This window comes from Oreochromis niloticus, linkage group LG15 (genome assembly GCF_001858045.2).
Source record: "Oreochromis niloticus isolate F11D_XX linkage group LG15, O_niloticus_UMD_NMBU, whole genome shotgun sequence".
NCBI classification, from domain to species: Eukaryota; Metazoa; Chordata; class Actinopteri; order Cichliformes; family Cichlidae; genus Oreochromis; species Oreochromis niloticus.
Genome location: NC_031980.2, coordinates 20,058,923 through 20,086,353, shown reverse-complemented (window position 1 = coordinate 20,086,353; position 27,431 = coordinate 20,058,923). Strand labels below are relative to the sequence as shown.

At 42.0% G+C, this 27,431-nt stretch overlaps 1 protein-coding gene and 1 pseudogene across 1 annotated transcript; one reads left to right on the top strand and one right to left on the bottom strand.

The window, feature by feature from the left end:
- Nucleotides 1-454: 454 nt before the first annotated feature.
- On the bottom strand, nt 455-4,582 carry gpr31 (G protein-coupled receptor 31). Its single transcript, XM_003456713.5, has 2 exons — nt 3,746-4,582; nt 455-3,498 (listed from the first exon to the last, which is right to left on the bottom strand). Exons 1-2 carry the CDS (start codon nt 4,268-4,270, stop codon nt 3,085-3,087), a joined length of 939 nt encoding a protein of 312 aa, XP_003456761.1. The 5' UTR covers nt 4,271-4,582; the 3' UTR covers nt 455-3,084.
- Nucleotides 4,583-7,531: 2,949 nt separating this feature from the next.
- On the top strand, nt 7,532-24,812 carry LOC102078137 (uncharacterized; annotated as a pseudogene).
- The last annotated feature ends 2,619 nt before the right edge of the window (nt 24,813-27,431 follow it).

Sequence of the window (27,431 nt, the reverse complement as noted above, 5' to 3'; positions counted from 1 at the left end):
TAGTTTCACAACATGCTGGCCGCAAAAATATAAAAAAGTGTTTTCATGTCACATGAAAGGAAAAAATTAACTTTTTTTTAAAACAAAATTTATATTAGAAAAAATATTAATGTACGTAGTTATATACAGTGAACAGTAAATGGCATATCTCTCCCTTTTCTGTCTAAAATCTCAATGCCATGTTTTTCCCTCAGACGCAGTTTCTTCTCTTTCTTATTTCTTTACATGGTCTGACATTCTTTAGAAATTCCAGTGTCATCTCTGTCAGTAAAAGCTATGTGATGTGTTCTAAGTTGATGTCTGCCAAAACTTGTCAGAACTGGTCTTTTTCCATAGGAAAAAACACAGCATATCTTATCTGATCCAGATTTAGCGTTAACATGTCCGGGCACATCAGTGTTGGACCTGGATTGTCAACACGCCATAACCACATGTTTCGCCCAAGACAAAACGCCCAAGAAAAAGTTTTAATGGTAATAATTATGAATCATTTTGGCAGATTGAGTTTAAAGTTCACCATTAGATACATTATAGTCGTCTTTTGTGGTTACTAAAGGCTTCCAGAAGTTTTCCATCCGTGCCATCATTTTCAGTCACAAATTTACACTGAAAAGCTTTTAGCTTTCCGTTAAGAGTGGAACCAGCAATTTTTTGACACTTTTTTCCTCTGTGCATAAATTAATAGAGCCACTTGTCACAACAGTTACATTCACTCATAACCCCAGAGAGGAGCTGTATGTTTTCACCCACATCTGAACATCATGGAAATGTTTTCTTTTTGTTAATTTAATTAGCTGTTGCATGCAAATATATTAACATATATCCACATATACATGTACACCAAAATTTCTGATGTGCCATCAGCAGAAAATGAAGATTAACATGTTGGTGCAGAAGTAAAAATACACAAAATATTTACAAAATGCCTCATGTAAACAAAAATATAAAATGCCAACTTGTGTTAGTCTTTTTCACAACTTAATTTACTGGTACAATATATTTAGGGTATGAAAACATTCAGAATTTCTAAGAAAACAATAAGTGTCACTTTTTGTGAAGTGATTTAAATCTGAATAATATAATGTGATTCTTATCCACAAAAAGGCACGGTTGTATTCATATTTGTGCTGATGGGGAGAATTATGTTGTTGTTTTTTTCTGCATACCATTAAACCTGAATATTGGCAGCCCCAAAAGGAAAGCTAGCGGGGTGGTAATAATGTTTTTTAACCATCTGTTTCAAAAGGCCAGAAATAAATAATAAGGACTCTGCAAAGATTCCTTTCAAGGACGGTAAGGACTCCCTATGACTCCTTTACTCTTTTCTTTATGTCCAGAGTTTGTAGTCATTCGTCAAAAGGCCATTTTTTAGTGTGGATTTCTTAATGTACTTTTTAAATGTAAAATGCAGATTGAATGGTAATGTAACACAAGAATGAAGCATATTGACTTTGCAACTGAATTCATTAGGGTCACAGATAAACAAATAATATTTTCAAATATCACATTTACACAACTTTCAGACAAGTAAACAAAGTCATCACTGCAGGGTGTGAATATTTTATTGCTTCTAACTCTGTCTCCTTATTATTTAAAGTCATACCATTTTTGACCTCAAGCTATACAATTCTCTCTTTACTTGGTATTTATTTCCTGTTTACACTGTGTAAGTTAGTGGTTGTCAGGCAAAGCAGATATCACATTTGTAGATGTAAATATTCAGCTTACATTTTTGCCTTAGCTTATGTATCAATCTCCTCAGTTTGTTTTTTTTACCCACAACTCAAAAGAGTTATTTAACTCTGTTATTACACTTGTAGTTATTCATTATTTTCTTACAATGAAGAACTATAACAAATACTGCTATGCCAAATAAGTGCATAAGTGTTTGTACCTTGCAGTGACTCATCGTTAACCCACAGATGATTTAAATTGTAGATGAAAGCAGAGACCATAGACTCACCAGATTCCAGCTTATTGACTACTTAAATCAGGGAGGTGTCTATTTACTGACAGACAGTTACACCAGACGTACCCTCACTCGGTGCGCTACATCTACTGATGGTGTCATTAAGGTGAGTAATTTCACCCATGTGACTTATATAGAAATGCTAGGATTTCTGGGACTAAGTCAAGGTGAAGATTAGTTCAAGTTGAGTGTATGACTCACGTTTTACGTTGTAAGAGTCATTTGTGGGTGTGGCACTTTGTGAGCAGAGCTTTCAAGGTGGTATCATCAAGGTGTTCCCAACATATCGTAATCCATTTACTAGAAATAATTTCAGGATGAATATATATACATATCTCTATACACACATCACAAACCGTTCAGTACTGACCAGCCACAATGTTAAAGCCACCTGCCTAAAATTGTGTAGATCCTTCTCATTCCACCATTTGATGATGTGAAGCCAATCAGAAGATACATGACTGAGAGCGAGACTTACTTCTGACTGTGGATAAACTGAATGTCTGCTACATGGCCTAGTATAAGAAAAAATAAATATAAATATAAAAAATAATTATTATATTGAACTGTTAGGAGCTGGAAATTAGCATATTAAATCCCCTGTCATGATAATTTCCCTATATGTACTTTTAAGATGACGTATTAATCACCTGCAGACTGACCATCCCCTAAATGTCATCTAACAGATGCTGTGAAAAACAAAAACTCGTTTCACTGTTGTGGGTTAGATAAAAGCTGTGTTGGTATAATTTGACAGAATGTATTTTTGAAAGGAATTCCTTCACTGTCCAAGGCAAACAGGAAGAACAGATATGCATACTTTGGCTGGGAGGCATTCTCTCAGAGAAATTTAAAATTTTGACCCCTGTGCTATATCCATAGGGCTGATAAACTAATATTTTTTTTTCATTTTTTACTTCTGTATATTTGAAAATCTTAAGAAAGTAGGAATTGAAATATTTATATGCCTTGTCCTCATAACACATTTTAATCATTGAACCATTTTTTTTAACCTGCAGCTACTATAGAGAGAAACCACACTCTGTATGGGAACTCTCCCTTCTTTGTTTTCATAAACCTGAAATGACAGTAGTGTTTGTAGTTCTGTCTGTCTTTCATGTTGAGCTAACCCGTGGAGTTTCTTTTACTAAAAACGGGAAGTAATTGGATAGATAAAGTGCTTTAAACTTGGTGCTAGAGAAGCAGTAGACAAGTGGGTCGAGCAGACAGTCTATGTAGGAGAGGACCATGAGGCCGTCAAAGGCCACTTCAGCTTTGTGCTCGATGTCAGGCTGTTTGACCCGAATGATAAGCAGAACCATCCTGGCTATGGTGCAGGGGAGGAAACAGAATGAAAAGAGCACCATGACAGCAGTGACCAGAAATACCGCTCTCTTCAGCTTGGTCCTATCCCCGACTGTTTTTTCCCTGAGTCGGTTGACGATCCCCACAGTGCAGCAGAGCAGGATGACAAACGGGATCAGGATCTGAGTAAAGATTACAGTCTCTCTGATGCCATCCACCACATCCTTAGATAGGGAGATAAAAATAAAAGGGAATGTCAGCAGTCTAACCTCTGTTTAAAAATCACTTTGCATGACTGCTGTGGAGGATTCTTAGATTTAAAACATTAGTAAAGGTACTGAAAAATTGTTTGGTTTTAAACAAAATTAAACTCTTATTAGACTGTTATAAGGATTAAGACACAATGATCTTAATTTATCCATGTGTTGTCTACAGTAAGAGAGAATAAGGCATCAAACATGTAAACTTTACCTTGATCAGGGTGGCATTTACTTTCTGGAGGCTGTTACAGCTGTCAAAGTTTTTGAGCATGGTGGGGATGGTGAGAGGCAGAAGCAGCACCCAGATGAGGACAGAGATCTGTGAAGATTTCTTAAGCGCTTTTAGGACACTTTTTCGACCAGGGTGCACCACATGAAAATACCGATGGATGGAAATCACTGTTAGGAAGGCGATGCTAGCTCCACGGTTTAAAAACAACATGAAAAGCATGGCTTTGCAGACAGCATCATTGTCACTCTTTCTAGATCCCTGGATGAAGGTATATGCCTTTATGGGCAACCAGATCAGCAGGAGGATGTCAGCCAAAACCAGGTTGAAAAGGAAGATATTTGTGTTGGATTTCCAAAACCTGAGCTTGAAAATAAAGAGGTGGATGACAGATGCATTCAGAGGCAAAGCCAAGATAAAAATCACAATTACTGCAGCTGCATAGAACTTGTACAGTTGCGTCTCTGCAGTTTCATCGGATTTTTCAGTTCCATTGGTGTTTTCCATTTTAGCAGTCAAAAAACAACTTGCCTGAGGGTCGGCAAATATTAATTCCAAGCTTGAAAACAGAAACAGATTCTACCCTGGAAGCATAGAGCAAAGCATTGTCTCTAAAGTGAAGAGGAAATCACTTCAAAGATCGAGTTCCACCCTGCAATCAAAACAGAAAAAATCCTGTCAAACAGGTTTCCTCAGTCTTTAGTTTTGGTCCTTTTTAAAACTTTAAGTTTCTTCTTTCAGTCCTTGAGTCACTGCTACTTTATGTCCTTTCAGGTGATAGTCAGTACCAGTTCCAGTCAAATCTGGAAGTAATATCAGTGTTCAGGGTACAGTAGGCATCTCTTTTGTACTGCTGCTCTGCCCCCAGTTTGTAGCTCCTCCTTATTGCATGAGGGGGTGAGTCACCAGCTGTTACTGCACTGTTAGACCAATGGGACTTACATAGACCAAAACTCACTTATAAAATAGATATAGACTATAGAATACAAACAATTCAAACATCTAACTACGAAGCAAAAGCACCTTTGTTTTTTAATCATGGCATGTAAACAAACTTTCTGTGTAGCCTCGTTAAGCCCTGACAAGGTCTGCGTAACCAAGTTAAAACAAGCACGATAGCACCAGCTTGACTTTTGACAGCGTGACAGCTGTATGGGGAAACATTGTGGGAACATTTCAGGTTCTTGAGAAAGAATTAACCATCTTGCCTTTGTGGGAGTTCAGTAAATCTCCGAAGCTACTGTGTCACTTAGTTTATCTAGAATGACAGCTGTCAAGCATCTCAGCTCATAGATTTTTGCGTTTGTGTCACTTTTAAAAGTGCAGGCCTCCTATGCAGATGCTAAAAATGCTGCTTGGGGATGTTTGGGGGAAAACACGGGGTGGGGTGGGTGGGGGGTGTATTGGCCTTAGGCCTCACTCTGCTCTGCATGCCTTCACTGCTTCAGCAAGGCCAAGCATCTCTAAAGAGTCAGATTCTCCCTCCAGGGTCATTGTGAAAACAATACTATTCTTGATTTTAACAAGACTGGGTGAAAGACAGTTTTAAATAGTCTTTTAACTTTGTTTTACTATCTTTAATTTTTCTTTTTTTAAAAAACATTAAAAAAATTAAGGCCTGATGTTCTCATGATAAAAGTATCTTGAAAGAGAGAACACTGTAGACAGCAATAGAGAACTTAGATGTAGACGCTTCTGCTTTTATAAAATATTAAAAGCAATACTGTAAAACCACGTGATCATCGCTTTTTAATCAATATTTGTAGCCTGTCAGACGTTAACAATCTATCTGCTGTTTCCAGATTTTCAAGCCCACTTCTGAGTCCACTAGCATTCAGTTGTAATGTTGTACTTAAACTAACATTGATTAGTTTGATTATATTCAATTCAATTGAATTTTATTTATACAACGCCAAATCACAACAACAGTCGCCTCAAGGTGCTTTATATTGTAAGGTAGACCCTACAATAATACATATAGAGAAAACCCCAACAATCATATGGCCCCCTATGAGCAAGCACTTTGGCAACAGTGGGAAGGAAAAACTCCCTTTTAACAGGAAGAAACCGGCAAAACCAGGCTCAGGGAGGGGCGGCCATCTGCCGCGACCGGTTGGCGTGAGAGAAGGAAGAGAGGACAAAAGATGAGCTGTGGAAGATATTCAGAGATTAATAGCAAGTATGACTCAATGCAGACAGGTCTGTTAACACATAGATAGTGAGAAAGGTGACTAAAGAAGATACTCAGTGCATGATGGGAATCCCCCAGCAGCCTACACCTATTGCAACATAACTAAGGGAGGATTCAGGGTGCCTCTCACACTGTACAAGTCACCGACTTTTGATTCAGCAAGACAGCCCCAGACCATCAAACTTGCTCCTCCATGTTTGACAGTTGATGCCACACACTTTGGAACCATCCTTTCACCTACTCGATGGCATACAAAGATCCTGCGTGGTGAACCGAAGATTTCAAATTTTGATTCAGTCCATAATACCTTCTTCTAGTCTTCAGTAGTCCAATGACAGTGTTTCATGGCCCAGGCAAGCCTCTTTGTCTTATTTTGACATCTTAGCAATGGCTTTCTTGCTGCAACTCATCCTGTCAAACCTGCAGCTCTAAGTCTTCTCTTCACAGTTGAAACTGAGACTTGCTTACTACGACCACTATTAAAGCTGTGCTTGAAATGGTTGTCCTGTGAGCCACCTATCACGTAAGCCGTTAACTCTCAGAAACCTGTCCTCTGATTCAACTGTGGCTTTGGGTCTGCCAGACCTTTTCCTGTCAGAGTTTGCCCCACTTTCTGAGTGCTTTTGATTGTGAAGGAAACTGTACTCAGTGACACCTTGACTTTCTTTGCAATTTCTGTGGAAGAAAGACCTAAATTTTTAAATGTTATGAGGGTCTTTCTCTCTTCCATTGTTAATTGCCTTTTTCTCACCATTTTTGTAGCGTCACACTACTTTCTGCAGTACAATACTGTTCTACTGGTGCTCACGAACATATGGTACCAAGGTGTGTTCCAACACTACTTTTATGCAGGCATAGTAATCCAGGCAATTTGAAACACGTGTAGGAATTAGTAGAACCAGCTTTTAAGGCTTGGTCATCCACCATTGCTGCAGAACAGCTTTAAATTGTTAACCCATTTTGTGTTCCCTGAAAAAGGCCTTTTTCAGAACAGAAAAACCAGAGTTAACCCTGCATGCTGAAGTGGCAACCCCTAACTCTACTTCAGTAAATTTAAGTAAATGTTAATGTTTGCAAAAATTTACTTCTAAAAGTACTTTTATTGCACCATTTTCATTTACTCATGAGCTGCTGTAACATGAATCAAATGGCTGAATTGCCATCTCAGCATGCAGTCAAATTCTATAGAGCAGCGGCCCCCATCCCCCGGGCCATGGACCGGTACCGGGGTACCGGTTTTCAAGGTTTTTATCGTTAACTTGGTTTCCCTGGGTCTTTTCCCGTGTTGTAGTTGTGTATCTTATTTTGAAAGAAATATTTATGCGTTACCATAGCGTCCAGAGAGCATTACGGGGCAGAGAGGAGGATGTTACTCTCAGTGTTGTTGGCGCATTTCAGGAGGATGCTGCTAATAAAGTTACACAATAAAACAGTAAATTTGCGTTTATTATTATATTTAAAAAATGCCACAGTTTTTGTCTTGGTCGTATCATTTTATTTTGTTGTATTTATCCGCGACACCTTAAAGGCCGGTCCGTGAAAATATTGTCTGACATTAAACCGGTCGTGGCGGAAAAATGGTTGGGAACCGTTGCTATAGAGTCTTCCTAATGACGAATGATGAGTTTGAGACCCCTGATTTAAAGTGTCTTGCAAGGGGAGAGCGAGAAGAGGTTTGGAGCAGCCTTGAGGCCCTGCTGCAGGTACAGTGTAAAGATGCCACCACAAAGGAGCCTACAAAGACAAAGAGCCTCCTCCTCTCTTCATTGTCTTCAGACTCTGATTCAGATGAGGAAGCCCTGTGTAACAGGGCCCTGAGTTTGTACAGAGCAGAATCCACCATCAGCGAGAAAGACTGCCCTCTGCAGTGGTGGTCCAGTCGAGCAGGGACCCACCCACAGCTGACTGTCCTGGCCCGCAAGTATTTGATTAGTCCTGCCACTTCTGTCCCATGTGAGAGACTGTTGCAGACTTGCAGGTCACATAGTAACAAAAAAGAGAGCTGCCTTGTAGGGCTGGGTATCGTCACTGATTTCTAGATCGATTCGATTCCGATTCACAAGGTCCCGAATCGATTCGATCCATGATTCGATTTGATTTAATGAACATTACCTGATGCTGCTGAAGTGAAGCAAAGCAAAGTTACAAATTGTAAACAACAGTAGATTTGTGCGTAATAAGCAAGCGAATAATGCAGAAAACAGAGATTTTTAAATGGGAAACTGTTCTTGAAGTACACTGAGAGAGAGAGAGAGAGAGAGAGAGAGAGAGAGGGAGAGAGAGAGAGAGAGAGAGGGAGATGTGCCTGAAGTGAGATTTTATTGTGTTGGAAGCGAATCAGTAAAAGTAAGAGGGAATTCATGACGATGTTTATGTGAAGCGAAATGTGAAGCCTAGTTTGGATCTTCTTTTGCTGCAGGTTCAGTCAATATTGTTTGGAGAGAGATAAAACCTGCCACTTCAGAATCTAGTGCAAAAGGGACGTAAACACAAAGCACGGATGTCAGGAATCGCTGTGTGCAGGCAGGAGGTGAGGACTCAAAATGCAGGACTCACAACACAGGAATCAACTCAAGAGGGCAGTTTATTGTAGAATCAGGAAAATGATACAACTAATGATATATATATATATATAAAAAAAAAAAAACACCCAGCACGCCCCTGCGGGCGGTTTATCCTTCAAGCTCGGGTCCTCTACCAGAGGCCTGGGAGCTTGAGGGTCCTGCGCAGTATCTTAGCTGTTCCCAGGACTGCGCTCTTCTGGACAGAGATCTCCGATGTTGTTCCCGGGATCTGCTGGAGCCACTCCCCTAGCTTGGGAGTCACCGCACCCAGTGCTCCGATTACCACGGGGACCACCGTTACCTTCACCCTCCACATCCTCTCGAGCTCTTCTCTGAGCCCTTGGTATTTCTCCAGCTTCTCGTGTTCCTTCTTCCTGATATTACTGTCATTCGGAACCGCTACATCGATCACTACGGCCGTCTTCTTCTGTTTGTCTACCACCACTATGTCCGGTTGGTTAGCCACCACCATTTTGTCCGTCTGCATCTGGAAGTCCCACAGGATCTTAGCTCGGTCATTCTCCATCACCCTTGGGGGCATCTCCCATTTTGACCTCGGGACTTCCAGGTTATACTCGGCACAGATGTTCCTGTACACTATGCCGGCCACTTGGTTATGGCGTTCCATGTATGCCTTGCCTGCTAGCATCTTGCACCCTGCTGTTATGTGCTGGATTGTCTCTGGGGCATCTTTACACAGCCTGCACCTGGGGTCTTGCCTGGTGTGATAGACCCCAGCCTCTATGGATCTTGTACTCAGAGCTTGTTCTTGTGCTGCCATGATTAGTGCCTCTGTGCTGTCTTTCAGTCCAGCTTTGTCCAGCCACTGGTAGGATTTCTGGATATCAGCCACCTCCTCTATCTGCCGGTGGTACATACCGTGCAGGGGCCTGTCCTTCCATGATGGTTCCTCCTCTTCCTCCTCTTTCTTGGGTTTCTGCTGCCTGAGGTATTCACTGAGCACGCTGTCAGTTGGGGCCATCTTCGTGATGTATTCGTGGATGTTTCTTGTCTCATCCTGGACTGTGGTGCTGACACTCACCAGTCCCCGGCCCCCTTCCTTCCGCTTAGCGTACAACCTCAGGGTGCTGGACTTGGGGTGAAACCCTCCATGCATGGTCAGGAGCTTTCTTGTCTTTATGTCAGTGGCTTCTATCTCCTCCTTTGGCCAGCCTATTACCCCAGCAGGGTACCTGATCACGGGCAGGGCGTAGGTGTTGATGGCCCGGATCTTGTTCTTACCGTTCAGCTGACTCCTCAGGACTTGCCTGACCCTCTGCAGGTACTTGGTGGTTGCAGCTTTCCTAGCGGCCTCTTCATGGTTCCCATTCGCCTGTGGGATCCCCAGGTACTTGTAACTGTCCTCTATGTCTGCAATGTTGCCTTCTGGTAGTTCAATCCCCTCAGTTCTGACTACCTTCCCTCTCTTTGTTATCATCCGACTACACTTCTCCAGCCCGAACGACATTCCAATGTCATTGCTGTATAGCCTGGTAGTGTGTATCAGTGAATCGATGTCTCGTTCACTCTTGGCATACAGCTTGATGTCATCCATGTACAGGAGGTGGCTGACAACCGCTCCGTTTCGTAGTCGGTATCCGTAGCCAGTCTTGTTAATGATCTCACTGAGGGGGTTCAGGCCTATGCAGAACAGCAGTGGGGACAGAGCATCTCCTTGGTAGATCCCGCACTTGATGGTGACTTGTGCTATGGGCTTGGAGTTGGCCTCTAGTGTTGTACGCCACATCCCCATTGAGTTCCTGATGAAGGCTCTTAGGGTCCTGTTGATCTTGTACAGTTCTAGGCATTCCAGTATCCAGCTGTGGGGCATTGAGTCATAGGCCTTCTTGTAATCAATCCAGGCTGTGCACAGGTTGGTCAGTCTGGTCTTGCAGTCTCGGCTGACTGTTCTGTCTACCAGTAGCTGGTGTTTTGCGCCTTTCTGTGCCCCGCTCATGTATTGACCCATGTGCCTGTTCATCTTAGCCGATATGATGCCTGACAGGAGCTTCCATGTAGTACTGAGGCAGGTTATTGGTCGGTAGTTGGATGGGACCGGTCCCTTCTTGGGGTCCTTGGGGATCAGGACCGTCCGACCTTCGGTTAGCCATTCCGGGTGTCTCTCGTTAACTAGCAGCTGGTTCATTTGTGCTGCCAGACGCTCGTGGAGTGCAGTCAGCTTCTTCAGCCAGTAGGCGTGAACCATGCCGGGCCCTGGTGCTGTCCAATTCTTCATACTGGAGACCCTTTCTTGGATGTCTGCCACTGTGATGGTTACTGGACCCTGTTCAGGGAGGTCGCTATGGTCTGCCCTCAGATCCACTAGCCACTGAGCATTGCCGTTATGGGTTGCGTCCTTCTCCCATATGCTCTTCCAGTATTGCTCCGTCTCCAGCCTTGGTGGTGCTGTTCTGTTATTGTTCCCTTGCCACTGAGAGTACACCTTTGCTGGTTCTGTGGAGAACAGCTGGTTTATTCTCCTGCCTTCTATCTCTCTGGTGTACCTCCTCAAGCGGGTGGCCAAGGCTGTGAGTCTTTGCTTGGCAGTTTCCAAGGCCTCAGGTATGGACAGCTTGCTGTATTTCTTATGCACCTTCTTTGTCGCGCCTTTCTGCAACTCCGTTAGTTGGCTAACCTCCCTCCGTGCTACTTTGATCTTGCCCTCTAGCCTCCTTCTCCATGGAGGGTACTGCCCCTTGTGGCTGTTCAACTTGTAGCCACTGATCACTGCTGCCGTAGTGTAGATCAGCTTGTTAGTGTCGGTAATCGTGGTTGTAGGTAACATTAACATCATCTAGCAGACCTTCTGAGGGTACTTCACGTAATCTTGGTAACCGGCTAGGAGGGGTCCAGGTTTCAAGCTTGGCCACGATCCTATCTTTCAGGTCAGTTCCTCTCGCACTCAACGATCCTTCTCCTATCGCACTTGGGGCTATGTACCCAATCTCGGGTGGGGGTGATGATATCTCCCCCCTGACCTGGCGTCCTGACTCCTCCTTGCCGTAGCATTTATGTTGTACCTCGTCAATCTCTAGCTGTGAGAGCAGTCCCTTCTTTCGAATGTTGGAACACTGAGCTACTAGTTGTTTCGCCGTCATTGTGGATGTTGGGTATCGAAGAATCCATAGGTCCCTCATCCTATTCATGTAACCCCTTCCGCCAGGGCTACTTGCGTAGTAGCATTCCAACAACGCCCTGTTTTCGTCTCTTGCCCACCGATGCCTTCTTGTTCCAGTAGCCCACTTGTCGTCAGGGTGCCCTGGTTCCTCAACACCTGACGCGGACCTTGTTGATCCGGGCGACGTCCGAGCCGGCATGCCTTCATATTTATCTGTCTCGCTCATGTCTGCGGTAGGCTCACTTAGCATAGGGGGTCTAGCCTTAGGACCCTTACTGGATACAGACGCCCCAGGCAGGAATCGAACTTGCGATCTTCTGCTCCAAAGGCGTGTAGTCTAACCACTACGCTATCCAGCTATATGTATATATGTATATATGTATATATATACATATATATATATATACATAACATTGTTATACACTTAAGTAGCTTTTAACAATGCTGCAATTATTAGTTTTTGTTGGCATGTAAAATTCTTGGTTAAATGAATGAAACATTCTTTATGCCACAAACTATTGGTTTGACAGCTATTCTGCACCATTGCTTAGCAAACTGCTTCACACTGGTTAAAGAAGCCTGTTTCACAACACCAACTCTCCCGCTGGGCTTTTGAAACACCTTGTATGGCCTTTTGATGCATAACAGAGGGAAACCTTGTGAAACTGCAGTATATCTGAGGCATACCTCAATAATTATTTACTATCCTGCATTGATGAAAAGCTAATTTTAGTATTCTTTGAGCAGTGAACCCTGCTAACTCCTTCAGTGTGTGGGTTGCAGAATTGGTACCACTGATTCATGGTCGATTGCATTAAGGATCTCTGTACCTCAACAGTTCTTTCACATTAAATTTAGTTTTTCAGTGCAAGAGTTAAAAATATGACAATAATGTGGAAGCTGATAGTTCACTTCCTTTCATTTGGGAAATTACCACTGATGACTAATCCTGTCAAAGACCATCTGTTTGTAATTGGTTTTCTGTGTTTATTTGAAATAACTGAGTATTGAGATTAAATTACATTCTGGCATTAGTCTGCAGTCTTATCTACTGATGATTACTTTGTGTGTTTTCAGCTGTTGGTACTTAGCTGGACAAGTTGCTGCCTGTCAGACTGGAGATAATTAACATAGCAGCTTTGAAATTTAGTGTAAGTAGGCGTGGTAACAGCAATTCTTATGTGACAGGCAAAGATTTAGTCCAAGCAAACAGCCTCTTGGTATAACAAAATTGTAGCTGTCAGTGATTTTAATAGAGATTTGAAGGATTGCAGGTTGCAGGTGAAATCCCTGACACTCAAAATATTTTGTCTGTCTGGAGGTGCTGTCACTTCTAAAGCCTCAAAGCTTTGTCAGCCTTAAAGTATTACAAAGCAATCAATGGCTTACATAGTCCTGTGAAAAGGTGGAAAGCCTTATCCAAGTTTAAAAGGGATAAAGCCCAAATTGTTCTGATGCAGGAAACACATCTAGCTGACAAAGATCATGCAAAACTTAACAAATTAGGTTTCAAACATGTCTTCTATTCCTCCCATAGTTCTGGGAGGCGAGGGGGGGTGGCAATTTTGATATCCTCAGCTTTGAACTATGAACATATTTCGGAACATAAAGATAAGGAAGGCAGATATATATTGATAACGGGTAAAATTCAGGGTATAATGATTACTGTCTTAAATGTGTATATTCCCCCAGGCAGTGATTGGTCCTTATATGGGCAGATTTTGAATTTGGCAACAACAAGGAGTCAGGGAATTTTCATTTGCGGTGGTGACTTTAACATCACATTAAATGCTAAACTAGACTCTTCAAATGGAAAAGGCGATCAGAGGAGTATTGGAAGAAGAATGGTGCACTTTATGGACGATTTTGGACTACTAGATGTGTGGAGACATTTTCACCCAAATGATAGAAAGTATACCCACTTCTCAATTCCACACAATGTATATTCTAGGCTAGATTATATTGTCATGTTTAAGAATGATCTATTTAGAATTAAAAGCTGTGAAATAGGCGCTTGTACCATCTCAGATCATAACCCGGTTTATCTTGAGATCTGCCTGAATAGCAAAAAAAGAACAACCTTATGGAGGCTGAATACAAACATTTTAAACTATCCAAATATTAAAGATAGTTTAAAAGAGGAATTAGAAACCTATTTAGAGTATAATGAAAATGAGGAGGTATCTCCAGGAATATTATGGGATGCATTGAAGGCAGTGATTAGAGGAAAAATAATTAGTATATCCTCTTACCTGAAAAAATCAAGGTGGGAAAACTGTTGTCAATTAGAAGACAAATTGTTAGAGCTACAACATCTACATTCTGTGACGCTGGATGATGATATTAAATGTGACATAATAAAACTTAAGAAAGAAATAGATGATCTAAATACGATGGATATACAAAAGAAAAGTTTTCTTCCTTCATGCTGGTTGGAGTTTACATCCCTCCTCAGGCCAACCCGAACAACACTGTGCGAGCTGGCTGACCAGATTACCACCATGGAAAGAAAATCCACCAATTCCTTTACAATTGTCCTTGGGGATTTTAAAAGAGCAAATCTAAACCACGAACTTCCTAAATATAGACAGCATATAGACTGCCCCACCAGGGACAACATCACACTGGACCACTGTTACACCACATTAAAAGATGCCTATTGCTCTGTCCCCCAGGCAGCTTTGCGACATTCTGATCACTGCCTGGTCCATGACCTCCATCACACCTCTCACCCCCCTTTCCTCCTCCCTGGAACTCAGAATCCACACTCAGGATGTGAGCCCAGGGAACTTGTGCCAGGGTCCTGTTTGTGGACTTTAGTTTGGCATTTAATACTATTGCGCCTGAACTTCTCTCCTTCAAACTCTCCCAGTTCAGCGTGTCACCAGCTATCTGTCAGTGGATCACCAGCTTCCTGACAGACAGGACGCAGCAAGTGAGGCTGGGGGAGATCACCTCTAAAACTCGGTCCCTCAGTATTGGTGCCTGTCAAGGATGTGTCCTCTCACCACTATTGTTCTCCCTGTACAATTGGGGGGTTGGGGGTGGGGGTTGATATAACAATGCAGCTGAAAGTCAACAAAGAAAGATGTCGAGGCAATGGCGCATCTGTCGCTTGGTTTATGGCTTGACTCCAGGTTTCCCCAACCTTATAAAGAGTACATTTGCACAATAACTGAAACTAGCCCACTGAATGAACAATGGGATATAAAGTCACTTCCTTGATCATAATATGCAAATTGCCATGACCATTGATCAACAACCACTGATCAAAGTGACTGAAGAAGTCACTTGGACTGACGAAACGTGTCTCCCACTGAAAACGCTACGTCCAGATAAACAGAATCAACCTTTTTGGGGTTTCCTTACCTGGATGACTCAGCATGCATCAAGCCATTTCAACCCACTTTGGCAAGGACTGGCTAAAGCTTGTATGTCAGTATGAGCAAACGGCACGTAAGATGGCTGATTACAGGAACCACCTGAGATTCAGCCTCAGATACCGACATAAACAGGATTACTCCTAAAAGTCTGCAAATGAGCTCTTCAGTTAAGGGCCTCTGAGCAACCAAAAGCCTACATAAGGCACAGCACCAGCTGCTCAGATTTTACCATTGACTTGCTAAAATTTAAAGTGGAGTGGATCCGACAGAGACTTACAATGCTTCTAGATGAGAATATTCTCAAAAAGGTGTTTGAATTCACTGAGAAGACTCGTCTAGCACAGCATGAGAAGTCTAAGACCAGGCAACAAAGGAAGTTTGACGTACTTGTTGTGCGTCAGAAACCACAGGAAGATACAGACAGTGTCCTCAGTGGCCAGAGGAGAAGAAGGATGCCACACTGAGGACGTGGACCAGTGGGTGAAAAATTTGTCTGACAGAATGCTCACCCAAGCAGAGAAAGCAGAGACGTCTGTTACCCACCCGCTCGATAGCTAGCAGGGGGGTTCAACAGTCAGTTCAACAGCCGACAGTCAAGCCAGCGAAAACAGCGGACTTCCAGCTTCATCGTTTTCAGACCCCTGCGGTCTTTCGCTACTCAGGTTAAACATCATATATAAGTCACTCGGATAACTTAGAAATGTTATTATTTCACTTTTTTCAGTGTTTTATTTGTTCCGGAGTAAATCGGTTGGCTGAGATCAAAGTTATTAGATTAGATTAGATTAGATTAAATAAAACTTTATTAATCCATCGGGTAGGTTCCTCCGGGGTTTTCACACAGCTGAATAAACATCAAACAGAAAACTGATTAAACAGAAGTGTGAGATGGTCAAGAATTTACGGCAGTGTCCTGTTATTTTTTAGATAGGAAGGAGCAGACGGCTGAGTTTATTCAACTCCACCGAGTCCGAGACAGCTGGTGATGCAAACCTGAAGGCAAGACTGTCCCATTTCACAGCCTCGCACTTCCGGCCTTCTCGGTCTTCGATGGACCCGGCCCACATAGACCGTGAAGCCTGGGTCCTCCGAAGGATGCGGCCTAGGTTTTGGGACACAGCTACTGTCTGAAGCAGTTAGAACAAGACAATGCTATCGACCGGACCTCATACCATAGGCTATACCCAGGGAAATCTACACCAAATCTGTATGGTTTACCAAAGATACATAAACAGAGGCGATCGTGGCTCAAGAGTTGGCAGTTCGTCTTGTAATTGGAAGGCTGCCGGCCCGTCCCCGGGTCCGACAGTCTCGGTTGTTGTGTCCTTGGGCAAGACGCTTCACCCGTTGCCTACTGGTGGTGGTCAGAGGGCCTGGTGGTGCCAGTGTCCGGCAGCCTCGCCTCTGTCAGTGCGCCCCAGGGCAACTCTGGCTACAATGTAGCTTGCCATCACCAGTGTGTGACTATGTGTGTGAATGGGTTGATGACTGAATGTAGTGTAAAACGCTTTGGGGTCCATAGGGACTAAGTAAAGCACTATACAAATACAGGCCATTTACCATTTTACCATTAAACAGGGTGCACGTTTAAGACCAATTATCTGTATGATCAACTTGGTCACCTATAACATCTCAAAGTTTCTGGCTTCGATCCTCACCCTGTTGGTAGGCAGCTCTGAACACCACATCCAGAACACCTTAGATTTTGTTAAGAAGGTGAGAGATGTCATTATGGAGGCAGATGGAACAATGGTCTCGTACGATGTTACATCTCTCTTCACTTGCGTTCCAGTCATGGAAGGGTTGGAGATAGTTCGTAAGAGATTACAGGATGACCCCAACCTCAGCAACAGGACCACTCTCAGCATCGACCAAGTGTGTTTGCTTTTGGAACTGTGTCTTCATTCCACCTACTTCACATACAAGTGTCAGTACTAACGGCAGAAACATGGGTGTGCCATGGGTTCCCCAGTTTCACCCATTGTGGCCAATTTGTACATGGACGAAATGGAAAAGATGGCTTTTCTATCCTACCCTGGAACACCACCAAGTCATTGGTTCAGGTATGTGGATGACACCTGTGTGAAAATCAAATCTCAGGACGTACCACAATTCACAGATCAAATTAACTTGGTGGACCAACACATCAAATTCACCAGGAAGGATATGAAAAGTGGCAGGTTAGCCTTCTTAGATTGTGAGATCTCCATCAGTAATGGGGGACATCTAAAAGCTGATGTGTACCGTAAACCTACCCATACGGATCAGTATTTAAGGTTTGACTGTCATCTCCCACTGGAGCACAAACTGGGTTTTATTAGGACACTACAACATAGAGCGAACACCATCCCCACAGAGACAGTGGCCTGGAAAACAGAAGAACATCACATCAAGAAAGCCCTGAATAAATGTGGTTATCCCAGCTGGAACTTTGTCAAAGGCAAGGCAAGGTAAGTTTATTTATATAGCACAATTCAACAGCAAGGTGATTCAAAGTGCTTTACAGAGACATTAAAAAACAGAAACAAATAAAACCCATGATTTAAAATGGAAAAAAAAAAGAGTACGTTTTAAAATTTAAGCTTAAAAGTAAAACAGTGTGGATTTGCTGCTTTATTCAAATGCAGCCGAGAACAGGTGAGTCTTCAACCTGGATTTAAATAAACTGAGTGTTTCAGCTGATCTGAAGCTTTCTGAGAGTTTGTTCCAGATATATGGAGCATAAAAGCTGAATGCAGCTTCTCCATGTCTGGTTCTGACTCTGGGAACTGATAAAAAACCAGATCCAGATGACACGAGGGATCTGGAAGGTTCATACTGGGTCAGGAGGTCATTGATGTATTTCGGTCCTAAACTATTCAGAGCTTTATAGACCAGCATCAGAACTTTAAAGTCTATCCTCTGACGGACAGGCAGCCAGTGTAAAGACCTCAGAACTGGACTGATGTGGTCCACTTTTTTGGTCTTAGTGAGGACTCGAGCAGCAGAGTTCTGAATGAGCTGTAGTTGTCTGACTGATTTTTTAGGTAGACCTGTAAAGATGCTGTTACAGTAATCAAGCCTACTAAAGATGAATGCATGGACTAGTTTTTCCAGGTCCTGTTGAGACATCAGATCTTTTATCCTTGAAATATTCTTGAGGTGATAGTAAGCTGACTTTGTTATTGTCCTAATGTGTTTTTCTAAGTTTAGAAAAACAGTCAAACTGCGTCCATCACTACACCTAAATTTCTCGCCTGGTTGGTGGTTTTCAGGTGTATAGACTGAAGTTCTTTGGTGACCTGTAATCGTTTTTCTTTGGCTCCAAAGACTATTACTTGAGTTTTGTTTTTGTTTAGCTGTAGAAAATTGTGGCACAACCAGTCATTAATTTCCTCAATGCATTTACCAAGAGCCTGTACAGGGCCTCGGTCTCCTGGTGACATTGTGATATATATTTGTGTGTCATCTGCATAGCTGTGATAGTTTATTTTGTTGTTCTTTATAATCTGTGCCAGTGGGAGCATGTAAATGTTAAACAAAAGAGGTTCCAAAATGGAACCTTGGAGAACTCCACATGTGATATTTGTCTGCTCAGATGTGAAGTTACCTATTGATACAAAGTATTTCCTGTTTTCTAAGTATGTTTTGAACCAGTTTAGTACAGTTCATGAAAGACCTGCCCAGTTCTCCAGTCATTTGAGTAATATGTTGTGGTCAACTGTATCAAATGCTGCACTGAGATCCAGTAAAACTAAGACTGACATTTTTCCACTGTCTGTATTCAGACATATGTCATTAAACACTTTGGTCAGAGCAATTTCAGTGCTGTGGTTCTGTCTAAAACTTGACTGAAAGGCATCATAGCAGTTATTCTGTTTTAAGAAGTAATTGAGCTGTTGAGAAACTGCTTTTTCAATGATCTTACTTAGAAATGGGAGATTTGAGATCGGCCTGTAGTTATTCATTTGTGTCTTGTCAAGATTGTCCTTTTTCAGTATAGGTTTAATTACAGCAGTTTTTAGTGGTTCTGGAAAAACACCTGAAATTAAAGAAAGGTTGACGATCTGTAACAGGTCTGACTCCAAAGTCTTTGAGACCTTTTTGAAAAAACTTGTTGGCAGGACATCTAAACAGCAAGAGGAGGAGTTCAGTTGACCTAAGATGTCCTCCAGGTATTTGCTGTTAATGGGGTGAAACTGTTTCATGGTGTTTAAACTATTTTTCGGAGACACAGTACATATCCCGAATCTGCTGTTGATGTACCAATTGCTTGTCTAATCTTTTGGATTTTGTCTGTGAAGAATTTGGCAAAGTCATTGCAGGCCATGGTCGAATGAAGTTCAGCTGCAACTGACACAGGAGGGTTTGTTAGCCTGTCAACTGTAGCAAATAAGACCCGAGCATTATGACTGTTTTTGGTGATGATGTCAGAGAAGTAGGACCTCCTTGCACTCCTCAGTTGTAAATTATAGTTGTGAATTTTCTCTTTATAGATTCATAATGAACCTGGAGGTTTGTTTTTCTCCATCTGCGCTCAGCTTTCCTACACTCTCTTTTTTCATTTTTCACCAGTGTGGAGTTTCTCCATGGAGACTTCTTCCTTCCAGAGATAACCTTCACCTTAATGGGAGCAATAGTGTCCATAACATTTAACATTTTAGCATTGAACCTATTGACGAGCTCATTGACTGAACCTCTGGACAGGTCAGGTGTTAATGGGAAGACCTGGTTACAGATCTCACTACTGTTTTCAGTTATTCACCAATTTGTGGACACTGCTGTTGACATATTTGTGTGGGCTGAAATTTTACTTTCAAAGAAAACAGAGTAATGATCAGACAGGCCCACATCAGACACAGTGACCTTTGAAATGCTCAGGCCCTTGGAGATCAGTAGGTCAAGAGTGTGTGGCCTCTGTTACATGCTGAGTCAGCCCAAAGTTGCCCAGAGTGTTACTCAGGTCTTTAGTCCCTTTGTCCTGAGGGTTGTCCACATGGATGTTAAAATCACCAACAATAATTACACAGTCGAAATCAACACAGATCACAGACACTAGTTCACTGAGATCATTAAAAAAGTCTGTGCAGTATTTGGGAGGCCTGTAAACATTAAGAAACACAACTTTGGATGGGGCCTTCAGCTGTAAAGCCACATATTCAAAAGACTGAAAACTTCCAGGAGATAGCTGCTTACATTGAAATGATTCATTAAAGCTTTGTCAAAGCTTGGAAGGCACCTAAAGAAAGCTCCAGCCGATCCAGGAGAGAAGGACAACCGCTGCCTAAGTGAAAACCTGTAGGGATCTCGTATGTGTCAGGAGTATCGGAACAGTTGAGACACATTTTTTCTAAATACCGTGTCTCTGTGGCTTTTAAACCCCAAAACACGCTGTGTCAAAAATTTGTCCACCCCAAGGATTGGGTCCCCCCGACACAAACAGAGTAACATGGTGTACGCTGTTAAGTGCCAGGAGGATTGCCAGGATTTATACATCGGGGAAACCAAACAACCTCTGGTGAAGCAGATGGCACAACACAGAAAAGCTACCTCATCAGGCCAGGACTCTGCAGTCAATGTACACCTACAGTCCAGTGAATGATGATGATGAGGATGTACACATCCTGGACAGGGAGGAGCACTGGTTTAAGCGTGGAGTCAAGGCCATTTACGTGAAAAAGGGAAAGACCATCTCTGAATCAAGCGAGGCCTAAGGGTACATCTGTCACCATCTTACAATGCTGTGACTGCAGCCATTCCCCAACCCTCTGTGAATGGTACTCATGGCCATTGATCATTGTTCCTTGATCAATGGCCATTGATTGATGGGCTTTTATCAGTGACTGTCGATCAGTGGTCATGACAATTTGCATATTAATGATCAAGTAACTGACCTCCCAGCCCACTGTTCATTCAGTGAGCTAGTTTCAGTTATTGTGCAATTTACTGTTTATGAGGTTGAGGAAACCTGCAGTCAGCTGAGGCTGAAGAAGTCCTTGGATGACTGATGAAATTTTTCTCCCATTGAAAATGCTACGTCCACATGAACAGAATCAACCTTTTAGGATTTACTTAGTTGGATGACTGAGCATGCATGAAGACAACCACAGTTTTGGTTTTTGTGCAGTCATTTCCCTTGTTGGAGAGTTTTAAAAAATGACGGTCTTGATTTTTGTAAGGGAGTCGCTCTCATGACTCATCAAGTGACACCACTTACTGGCCAAATGGTAACATTGAGAAGGGGCTCAGCATAAAACCACTACCCGTTTTATTAAAAAGAGCCAGCCAATTTGATTAAGATTTCTGACTAGTGTTCCTCCTACTGAGAGGAGACATCAGGCAGGATATGAACACGTTGGACAGATCTACGTTTGGCTTGGATATGGTTTGGTATCCACCCTTAACAGCTGGAGGCACATTTTTAAATCTTGGCTCAATACATACTTCCACCAAAAAAATTAAAGGAACACTCTGAAAACATATAAGATCTAAATGAGAAAAAGAAAATCATGTTGGGTATCCATACTGATATGAAATTGGTAAGGTTTTAGAAACAAAAAGAAGAAAACAGATTGATTGTTTGATAAAAATTGTTTGATAAAAATTTAATTTCATTTATTTATTGAAAATGAAAATTAGCAACCTGCAGAGGTCTGACCTCAAAAACGCACCAAAAATCTGAGTGAAGAAATGATGCAGCAGCCTTGTAGCAATTCAAACTGGTACTCGCGGTGTGACGTAAAGCGGCGGTTAGACACAGCATGGCGTAAATCTGCACAAACATTTACAAACAAGCTTGTACTTCTTGAAGTCCACATATGAGTCACACACAGTGCTCCTGTACATGTTTTAACAAGTTTACACTATATGTTTGTCTTGTGACTGTGCATGTATTTATGTGTGTGTGTGTGTGTGTGTGTGTGTGTGTACGCGCAGGTCCACAGGCAGCAGGTGGAGGCTCTTCAGCAGCAGTTTAAACAGAGAGACAGTTTGTAACCAAATGGCAGCTGCTGAGCGAAAACTGCCCTAATTAGAAAACTCTATTATGCCACACTGCTGACTAGTGGTCAGATTATGTACTGCCCCATCAACTACTGAATGCAGACTGGCATACAGCAGACTGTAAAGTAAAATACAGTCTTTGACTTTGTCTGATGTAAATGTATCACATTCAAAACAGTTTTTGAGTATCCAGAACTGAACTATTGCTGCTTATCTGAAATTTAATGAAATGAAATGAAATATTTTCTGACAAAATACAGGGTGGGCCATTTATATGGATACACCGTAATAAAATGGGAATGGTTGGCAAACTCCTCAAGATGGGTGGTGACCATGGTGGCCATTTAGAAGTCGGCCATCTTGGATACAACTTTTGTTTTTTCAATAGGAAGAGGGCCATGTGACCAATGTTCCCTCTAAACTGCGCGGGTGCGCAATTGCGCACTGTTGGCACTGTCTATGCGCAGAAAAAATCTGCGTTGCACACACAAAAACAAATTGTAACCTGAATTGAAATTAAAGTAAAGACGTTAACAATTCTGTTTTGCTGTGTTAGTCAGTAAGTGACTGGCTGCTCCCGTATGGGATTAGAACGATGCCACTTTATCCCATAGTCCAGCCAATCACGCGATTTACATTCGTATATACGCAGCTAATCAACGTCGTTGACAGGCTGTGACAGTGTCCTCATGTGCCGACACCGGTGTTTTAGGTAGCAAAGCGGCGTGGCTGATGTGGAGTGAAGCCACGTTAATGACAACGTGTACAACCATTGGAGATGTGAGCAGGACAGACGGAACAATTGACGGAAAAAGTGTGGACTTTATACCAGTTTTTAAATTGTGTTGATAGGCCACGTAAAACTAGAGTTATGATAAAAATATATGCAATGTTTGGTTTTCTTCCTGAATACTATCGTTGTTTATATTTACTGCGGGAAGAAATGGTAAAAACTGTGTTTTATAAGGAAAACGCTCAAAAGCGCTCTCCGCCTGTGAGCAAAAACAAAACCAAAACACCCCCCACCCTTTCCTATTGGTCGAAAAATGTACCATGTCGACCAATCAAAACATGGCATTTAGTTGTTAAGAAACGGGAGGAAGTTTTAGGAGTGACGGTGGTGTTTTCAGATGGGAGAGATTTGCAACATTTAGCGCAAATCTTGTGTAGTTAGTGTGTAGTTAGTGTGTAGTGTAGTCAATAGTTTTGTTGTGTGTGTCAGAACAATGAGGCGACTGCTGGATGTTACAGGTGTTACAGGAGTGATACATCTCCTGTTGTCAGGCCTGCAGGTATCAGGCTGTTGTTCTCCTTTATCTCATACTAGACAGAAATTATTTTTTGGAGTGGCACAAATAATTTGTGTGGCATCAGATTTGATGCAGAACAGCTGATTGTTCTGTAAATAGTTTGAAATGTTTGTTTTAAAAAATGCCCTGGCTGCAGTTTTAGGTAAACAGCTGTAAAAGACACTTTGTTGTTTGCAAAACTGAGCTACTTTTTTGAAGAAGTAACTATATAATTAATTGCCCAACATTGGTCATTATATACTGTATTTTTCAGACAGACTTACAGGATTCTCTCCCAGACCACAGACTCATACTCATAATACAAGTCAGAGCTTTATGAAAAAAAAAAAGAAAAAAAAGAAAGTTGTGTTTTTAAAATTGGAGTTCAAGTTATTTTTACTTCCAATAGTGTTAACATACTACACAGGTCATGAACAAGATTTTTTTTAATTTTCATTGTAAGTGGGCTAAAGCAGTTAATTAAAAGTAGTCTAACATAAATGTAAATGCTGTAATTTGATTATTTTAATAAACCATGTAACTTGGATGGATTCGATGCTGGTGTGACCACAGTGCACACGTCTGATGTCGCTCACAGTGGTCCACGAGATCGCTCTGGGAGTTTGTGTGTTCGCTCAGACACATGGAAAATTAGAGGGAACATTGCATGTGACACATCAAACTTATTGGTAATGTCACAGGAAAAACAATGGCGTGCTTGGTTTCAATGTAACTTTATTCTTTCATGAGTTATTTACAAGTTTCTGACCACTTATAAAATGTGTTCAATGTGCTGCCCATTGTGTTGGATTGTCAATGCAACCCTCTTCTCCCACTCTTCACACACTGATACCCCAGGAGAAATGCCAGCACAGGCATCCAGTATCCGTAGTTTCAGGTGCTGCACATCTCGTATCTTCACACCATAGACAATTGCCTTCAGATGACCCCAAAGATAAAAGTCTAAGGGGGTCAGATCGGGAGACCTTGGGGGCCATTCAACTGGCCCACAACGACCAATCCACTTTCCAGGAAACTGTTCTAGGAGTGCTTGGACCTGGCACCCATAATGTGGTGGTGCACCATCTTGCTGGAAAAACTCAGGGAACGTGCCAGCTTCAGTGCATAAAGAGGGAAACACATTATCATGTAGCAATTTCAAATATCCAGTGGCCTTGAGGTTTCCATTGATGAAGAATGGACCCACTATCGTTGTAATAATAATAATAATAATGATGCATTTTATTTGAGGCGCCTTTCAGAAACCCAAGGTCACCTTACAAAGAACAAAAAAAAGGAACAATAGTCATAAAATGCATAAAATAAGTTAAAATTGCAAAACAGAGCTTGACAAATAAGTTAAAATTGCAAAACAGAGCTTGACAACAGATAAAATCAGCACTAAAGCAAATAAACCAGTTTAAACAGATGTGTTTTGACCTGTGATTTAAATACAGAAAGGGAGTCAGTATTTCTTATGGCTAGAGGAAGAGAGTTCCAGAGCCGAGGAGCAAAGCGACTGAAAGCTCTGTTCCCCATAGTAATAAGGCGTGAGGACGGAACAGTAAGATGAATAGCAGATGAGGATCTGAGAGGGCAGGAAACAGTGGTGATATGAAGCAGGTCACACAAATATGAAGGAGCAGATTTATGGATACACTTGTATGTAAGAAGTAAGATTTTAAAATATATCCTGGCTTCTATGGGCAACCAGTGAAGCTGTTGAAGAACTGGGGTAATACGAGCTCTTAACGGAGTACGGGTTATGACCCGTGCTGCAGAATTTTGAAGAAGTTGGAATTTATGAAGGAACCTTTTAGGGAGACCAAATAGGAGGGAATTGCAATAATCAATACGGGACATAATAAGGCTATGGACAAGGATGGCAGCAGCATGGGGGGTAAGGAAGGGACCGAGTCGGTTAATATTATGTAAGTGGAAGTATGCAGACCGGGTTATGTAATTAATGTGAGACTGGAATGAAAGAGTATTATCAAGTATGACACCCAAACTCTTAACCTGAGGGGAGGGAAGGGTAGGAGAATTTTCAATGTTAATGGAAAAACTGTGGGATTTGGTTAAGATAGATGTTGTACCAACAAGTAAAACTTCAGTTTTATTACTGTTAAGTTTGAGAAAATTGGAAGAGAACCAGGATCTAATCTCAATTAGGTTAGGTGGGAGGGATGAATTGGGTTTAGAAGAAATGTAGAGCTGGGTGTCATCGGCATAACAGTGAAAATTTATATTATATTTTCGGAATATATGACCAAGAGGGAGCATGTAAATAATGAATAAAAGAGGCCCTAATACTGAACCCTGGGGCACACCAGCAGAAACAGGATAGAGACTTGAAGAATGGGATTTAAATTGGATAAACTGAGTGCGGTCTGAGAGATATGAGGTGAACCAGGCAAGGGGGGTGTGACTAATGCCAATGGATGCTAACCGGTTCAGGAGAATATTGTAAGAAATGGTATCAAACGCCGCACTAAGATCAAGAAGGATGAGGATGGATAGGAGACCAGAATCAGCTGCCATCAGAAGGTCATTGGTAATTCTTAACAGTGCAGTTTCTGTGCTATGATTGGGGCGGAAACCAGATTGAAATTGTTCATAGAGATTATGGTCAGTGAGATGTAAATGAAGCTGGGAGGCGAGAACTTTTTCAAGAATTTTTGAAATAAAGGGAAGATTTGATATAGGGCGAATATTATCAAAGTTATTGGGGTCTGCACCAGGCTTTTTGAGAATTGGAATAACAGAAGCATTTTTCAGAGATGAAGGAACAATTCCAGTGTTCAGGGAGGAATGGATAATGCTGGTTATGAGAGGTGCTAACGAGGGAAGACAGGCTTTATATAACACAGTGGGGAGAGGGTCAAGTTGACAGGTGGATGATTTAGATTTTTTAATAAGATTAGATACATCAGTTATGGAGGGAAGAGTAAAGCTTGAAAATAGCTGACAGGAAGACAGTGGGGGAAACAGGAGGTCTTCTTCAGAGTTGGAAGCTCCTAAAGAGTTAAGTTGACGGTGAATATCTGAGATTTTACAGGTGAAAAAAGAGATAAGAGAGTTGCAAAAATCAACAGAATACATGTGGGAGGGGAGGTTTTGTAATTTTACTGAACAATGAAAAGAGAGACCTGGAGTTACCTTCATTAGAACTAATTAAACCAGAGTAGTAAGCAGATTTGGCTGAGGCAATGCAGTCCTTGTAGAACAAAACATGTACATTTCTTTATGTACAGTAAGTCCGGTTTTCTTGAATAGACGTTCGAGTTGGCGTCCTTTAGCTTTAAGATGACGCAGGTCGGGGTAAACCATGGTGCTGAACGGGAAAATAAGACAGTTCGATGTTTAAATGGCCTGTATTTTATATAGCGCCTTTACTAGTCCCTAAGGACCCCAAAGCGCTTTACATATCCAGTCATCCACCCATTCACGCACACATTCACACACTGGTGATGGCAAGCTACGTTGTAGCCACAGCCACCCTGGGGCGCACTGACAGAGGCGAGGCTGCCGGACACTGGTGCCACCGGGCCCTCTGACCACCACCAGTAGGCAACGGGTGAAGTGTCTTGCCCAAGGACACAACGACCGAGACTGTCCGAGCCGGGGCTCGTTTAAGGGGGGCAAATATGTTAAGAAAGTTATGAAGGTTGACATTATAATGGCAAACGAGTTCATGAGGGGTTGACGAGCTGTGAATAGATGGAAGGTCATGGACGGCAGATGAAAAAACAGCTGGGTTAATATTACTAATTTTCCTCAAAGTGATATTACGAGAGATACAGGTTTTGGAAGCGGTTATGTTTGCATCCAAAGAAATAAACATATGATCAGACTAGGGAAACAATGTGGCTTTACAATGGATGGGGGTAATGCCAGAACAACAGACCAAATCCAGGATATGACCTTTAGAATGGGTAGGGGATTTTATGTACTGTAGAAGCCCAAAACCTTCCAGGCAGGAGGTAAAATCTCTGGAAAGAGGGATTTTATCATTGTCCACATGAATATTAAAGTCACCAACAATTATCAGATTTGGAGAAAGTGTGGAGAGAAATGAGTGAGGAGGGCAGAAAATTCATTTAAAAACTCCTTATTTGGCTTAGGTGGCCGATAAACAGTAG

Excerpts from the sequence above, each read along its gene's own strand:
- gpr31 (XM_003456713.5), bottom strand. The coding sequence starts at position 4,270 with ATGGAAAACACCAATGGAACTGAAAAATCCGATGAAACTGCAGAGACG. Across the intron at positions 3,499-3,745 it reads TAAATGCCACCCTGATCAAG|GATGTGGTGGATGGCATCAG; the intron begins GTAAAGTTTACA and ends TCCCTATCTAAG.